This window comes from Diachasma alloeum, unplaced genomic scaffold (assembly GCF_001412515.2).
Source record: "Diachasma alloeum isolate Michigan unplaced genomic scaffold, Dall2.0 Dall_scaffold_00693, whole genome shotgun sequence".
NCBI classification, from domain to species: Eukaryota; Metazoa; Arthropoda; class Insecta; order Hymenoptera; family Braconidae; genus Diachasma; species Diachasma alloeum.
In genome coordinates, this window is record NW_021680825.1 from 72,865 (window position 1) to 78,428 (window position 5,564).

The window sequence follows — 5,564 nt, forward strand, 5'->3', positions numbered from 1 at the left end:
ATTCATACCAGCCTCACCCTTCTCAGCTTCCACAATTAGACGTTCAAAATCAACACCTCACTTCTTCGACCTTCCCCGACGACGAACAATCCTTTACCAAAGTTACCAGACGACGCCCCCGCAAAACTCACAACAACCCACCCCAATACAACCCCACACATTCCGACTCCAATCTCTTCTACCTAAGATTCAAAACTCAACAGACCAGTAACCAACAATTCACTCACAAACAAACCATATCCAACGCCCTCCCATCCCTCAAAATACTCCTCATAAAGATCTTCCTCCTGCACCCCATGACACAGAATATGTCAATCTCAGTAACTTGATCAGAAACTTCGCCCAGACCAAACCCCCAACCTCCAACCGAACACACCCCACTCCGGCACCAACTCACCCAACTCTGCCCGCTCCAGATTTAGCTAACATCAACTACGTTGTCCTCCAACTCACCAACATAATTAATCTCATGATAAAAAATCTATCCCCTATCCTCCATTCTTTGGGTCTCTATACCCAACTGTCCCAACTCAAAGATGTATTCAACTATCTTTCATCCACAAACTACTCCTCTGAACCCACCACCCTATCAAACTCTGTAGCCTCATCAACCTCACTCGATTACAACGCATCAACCCTTCTCAACTCCTCAACTCCTACAAATAATGGACCATCAGACTGAATACAATTCATCCCTCCAGATACTACAATGGAACGCTCAAAGCCTGAGACCCAAAATGGGAGAACTCCTTAAAACTATCAACGATTATGACATCCTACTTTTATCAGAAACTTGGCTACACCCCCAACAACGCCTCAAAATTCCCCACTATAATATTTTAAGGAATGACGAACTCACCCAACAAGGTGGTGGAGTCGCCATTGCCATCAGGGACTCCATCCCATACTCCATCATACCCAACGTTTCAGACACATCTCCCAACCTATCCCTCTACGGAATAACAATCCCCACATTAAAGGGTGATTTCAATATCTACTCCCTCTACAAAAAGCCAAGTATCTTCGTATCTCGAGCTGAATGGTCCAAACTCTTCACTCACGCTCCAGGCTCATATGTCACACTGATAGGCGGGGACTCCAATTCCCATTCACTCATGTGGGGCTGTGGCAGAGATGGTCCCGTGGGACGTGAACTCCTTGAGGCACTCGCTGATTCAGAATTCGTCCTACTAAACGACGGATCTCCTACCAAACTAACCCGCCCGGACGAACTCCCCTCTGCGATAGACATCACCCTGGTATCATCCAATATCTCAATACAATCCTCATGGAGAGTGCTCCCCGACCGCATGGGTAGTGACCACCACCCAATTGTGATAACTACCGACACCCAACACAAACTCTGTAACTTCTTTAGTCACAAAATCAAAAAATCTAAAATCGAATGGACACTCTTCGATGAATACCTCCAGACCAACGCTGACACTATACTAAATCAACCAGATGACTGGTCCTCCACCCAAAAATATGAAAAAATAATCTCCACAGTAATGAACGCCATCCAGGCATCCCTTCCTTCCAATAATTCTCTCCCACCCAAAAATCTCGTCGACGGCAACACCAAAGGACGAAAGCATAAAAGGACTCCCCCCGCACCCTGGTGGAAGGAAGAATGTTCCAAAGCTGTTGCCCTGAGGAAAAAAGCGTCCTCAGCATTCCGCAAATTCCCCGGATACTCCACCTACATAGCATTCAAAAAAACAAACAGCCGTCAGTAAAATAATACTCAGAAAAGAAAAAATCAAAGGCTGGTCTGACTTTTGCTCCTCCCTCCACCGATCTACCCCCATAAATAAAGTCTGGCAGAAAATAAAGAACTTCAAAAACAGAAACTCCTATAACCCCAATTTGCTTGCCCCCCAAGATAATGAGTCAGCCACGAGAATGAGAGACTTCATCTCTGATTTCTGTCCGGACCTCCCACAGGATTATATTCCTCTTGCGCTCCCTCAAGTAAGACCATCGCTGAATTTCGAGGAGCTGTTTCTGGTGGGATTCCTGGCGAGATGACTACGAGAGTGGAGACAGTTGAAGCTTCCGTGAAGGAGTTCGCTCGATCTATTGCTGGTATCAACGCAGATAGAGCTAGACTGGTGTCGGACATTCTCATCTCAGGACTTCAGATTCCAGATGATGCTGATAGCAAGCAGCTGTCCTTTGCTGCTCTACGGGTTATCATGCCCTCTATCGAGTTGAACAACATTTTGAATGTCCGGCCTCTTCCCAGTAGGACCTCATCCAACCAGTCAACTGGAACTTCAGCAGTCGCCGCTAAACCTCCGTCCTTGGTGGTGACTGTGACATCTCGTGGCTTAGCTCATGAGTTGATTCTAGCGAAAATACGTCATGGGAAATTACACACGTCTGCTCTAAGTAATGACTTAATAAGGGCATCTGGCACGAAGGTCGCTCCGCAACCATCGCTGATCAACATCAACGAATTTCTTCCTTCTGATCTGTATCGTTTGCGCCGGGAAATGAAGGATGCAGCGAAGAAGAAAGGTTTCACGAGTTTCGTCCGTGATGGGGAAGTCTTCATCAAGAGGAGGAAGGAAGACAGGGCTACGCGCATTTCATCATTATATGAGCTAAAAAACTTCTTGCGGGACTCTTAATAAACTTTTCTTCTGCTAACTCTTCCTCTTTCTCTCCTCATGCTTACTCAACTGACCCCCCTCATGCTTCTCCATCTCCTCCTCCCTCACCGCTTCACCCTGAGCCTGATTCCCTATTTTTCTCATCTGGGGAGCATACCTTCTCCGCATCCCTGCTTGAGCAAGATGGCTTGCGCGTCTGCCATCTCAATGTGAAATCCCTCTGGGCCCATATTGAGAGGGTAAGACACTTCCTAAGTACTCGTCCGCCATTTGATGTAATTGCCATGACAGAGACTAAACTCGGCTCCCTGATTGATCATGACGTTGTTTCACTTGATGGCTATAAACTTTTTAGGCGAGATCGAAATAGACATGGCGGTGGTGTTGCGTTGTTCATTAATACTTGCTTCAGAACTAAAAGTCTTACAAACTCGACTCATGTCTGGGTTGCGAGGCCGGGTCTTCCTGAGTATCTGTTCTGTGAGATTTCTTGCCGTGGCATTTTTCCAATTTTTATTGCGGTGGTGTATAGACCACCCAATGCTCCTTTTTTGATGGTACTGACTTTGTACCCTCGCTGCAGATGCATCTGGAGGGCTACAGCTTCAAGGTTATTTTAGGAGACTTTAATGTTGACCAGCTTTCTACTAAACCCGATGCTCTGGTAGTGCGTTCTCTCTGCTCTGACTTAGGATTGCAACTAGTGCCGTATGGAGCTACTCATCACACTCATGACGCTGATACTTGAATTGATCTTTACATGATTGACAATGAGGACACTCTGTTGTTCTTTTGGAAGACAGATGTTCCCTTCGTTAATCGTCATGATCTTATCACTGCGACAATTCCGGCAGTCATGCCTCGCCAGGCTCTGACTAGTGACATCTGCTATCGGGACTTCAAGGCCCTTAATATAGATGGTTTTAATGAGCACTTGATGTCTAGTCACTGGTCGGTGTTTGATGGATCAGGGGCGCCTGTGAATGATCTGGTTGCTTGTGTTAGCTATCATCTGATTGATGCCATTAGTTCATCTGTTCCTATAAAGACCGCGAGAAAGAATCCTAAGCGAAAAGCTTGGTTTACTGGTCGTATTGATGGACTGATTGCTGAGCGTGATCGACTTTACAGGGTGTACAAGCGGGTGCATTCTAGAAGAACTCTTCTAGAATACAGGTCAGCCCGTGATCGTGCCCATCGTGAGGTTGAAAGCGTCCGGCAGCTATTCTTCGGCCGACGCTTGGAGTCTCTCTCTGACCCAGGCCTCATCTGGAAAGAGCTACGACGTCTTGGAGTCGTTCGTAAGGACAATGTGAGCCCTGATTTTGATCCTGAGGTGTTGAATGTGTAGTTTGCTGGAGTATCCTACGATCCGAATGAACCTTCTGTCGACGATTTCCTTAACTCTGCTCTGCGTGCGACATGTACTGCTGATGAGGGTTTTTCATTCGGGCCGATTACTGCTAAGAAAGTTTGCAATGCGATTATGCATTTTTCCTCTGAGGCAAGAGGCGCTGATGGTATTCCCAAGTCGGTACTCACGGTCGCCTTGCCCGCCTGTACAGACTATCTTGTTACGACTTTTAATGCTTCCTTTTCTACATCCTGCTTTCCTTCTCAGTGGAAACAATCCCTTGTAGTGGCGCTAGCCAAGATAAAAAATCCCTCTGGAGCTGGAAACTTCAGACCAATAGCTCTACTATCTTTTCTGTCCAAAGTCTTGTAGAGACTTGCCTACTTACAGATCCTTGGATATCTTACTGAGCGCTCTATACTGGATCCACTTCAGACTGGTTTTCGTCCCCGCAATAGTACACAGACGGCTTTTCTGAAATTGATGAATGACATACGCACTGGGTTTTGACAGACGACAGCTGACTATGCCTTTCTTCTTCGACTTCAGCAAGGCATTCGACTCTGTATCACACGTCCTGCTTCTTCGTAAGCTGATTGGCTATGGGTTCTCTGCATCGGCTATTGGGTGGATAGCATCCTACCTCAGTGGCCGTTCTCAGTCAACTTTAGGTGGTGCGAATGGCATGTCCTCCCCTCAGCCCTTGAATAAGGGCGTGCTGCAGGTGTCGGTTCTCGGCCCTCTGTTGTTCCTTCTTTTCATTAATGACGTTAGTGTAGAATTGGGTCAGAATATTCAGCGACTAATCTACGCTGATGACCTTCAGATATACCTTCGATTCTTGCCGGATGATCTGGAGGTCGCCATTCGCACCATGAGTGCTGCCGCCAACTGTATCATGGACTGGGCCTCCTCAAATCAAATTGAGTTGTTGCAACTCAATCTTGCCAAAACCAAAGCTATTTTCTTTGGTTCTCATTTCTTTGTCAATGACGTCTATTCTTTGCCCAAATTGTCCATCAGCATTGATAGCGCGAGCATCCCCTTCGAATCTTCTGTGCGTAGCCTTGGTGTGATCCTTGACTGCAAGCACACTTGGAAGGAGCATGTTAGCCTTATCAGTCAGAGGGTGCACGCGGTGATGTATCGACTGCGATTTTTTCGTACAAGTACCACCCAGGGGCTGCGTAAGCACCTGATAGAAACACTGGTGTTTCCCTTGGTAGACTAGTGCTGTCTAGTCTATGCTGGTCTTTCTGACGAGTTATCTGTAAAGATCCAACGGCTCATCAATGTGGGAATTAGATACATTTTTGGGGTGAGGAGGGACGAGCATGTCACTCCTTATCGATTGCGCTTGGGCTGACTGCTGTGTGAGACTCGCAGGAAGTACTTCCTGGGGTGTTTGGGCTACAGGGCAATGAGGTTCAATGAGCCGAGTTACCTGGCGGATCTCTTTGTGCTCAACCAGAGCCTGCGTCCGGTAAGGGGTGAGATGACTCCCCTATTAATTAAGCTGTTCAGAACTGAAACTATGCGCCGCTCGTTTCAGACTTCTGCGGCTAATTTTTGGAATTCCCTCCCCAGTGTGA

General features: G+C 46.9%; 1 protein-coding gene across 1 annotated transcript; it reads left to right on the forward strand.

Annotated features, from left to right (window-relative positions):
* The first annotated feature begins 4,459 nt into the window (after positions 1-4,459).
* On the forward strand, positions 4,460-5,203 carry LOC107044234. The gene has a single exon (XM_015266040.1). The coding sequence runs from the start codon at positions 4,460-4,462 to the stop codon at positions 5,201-5,203; it is 744 nt and encodes a 247-aa protein (XP_015121526.1).
* The last annotated feature ends 361 nt before the right edge of the window (positions 5,204-5,564 follow it).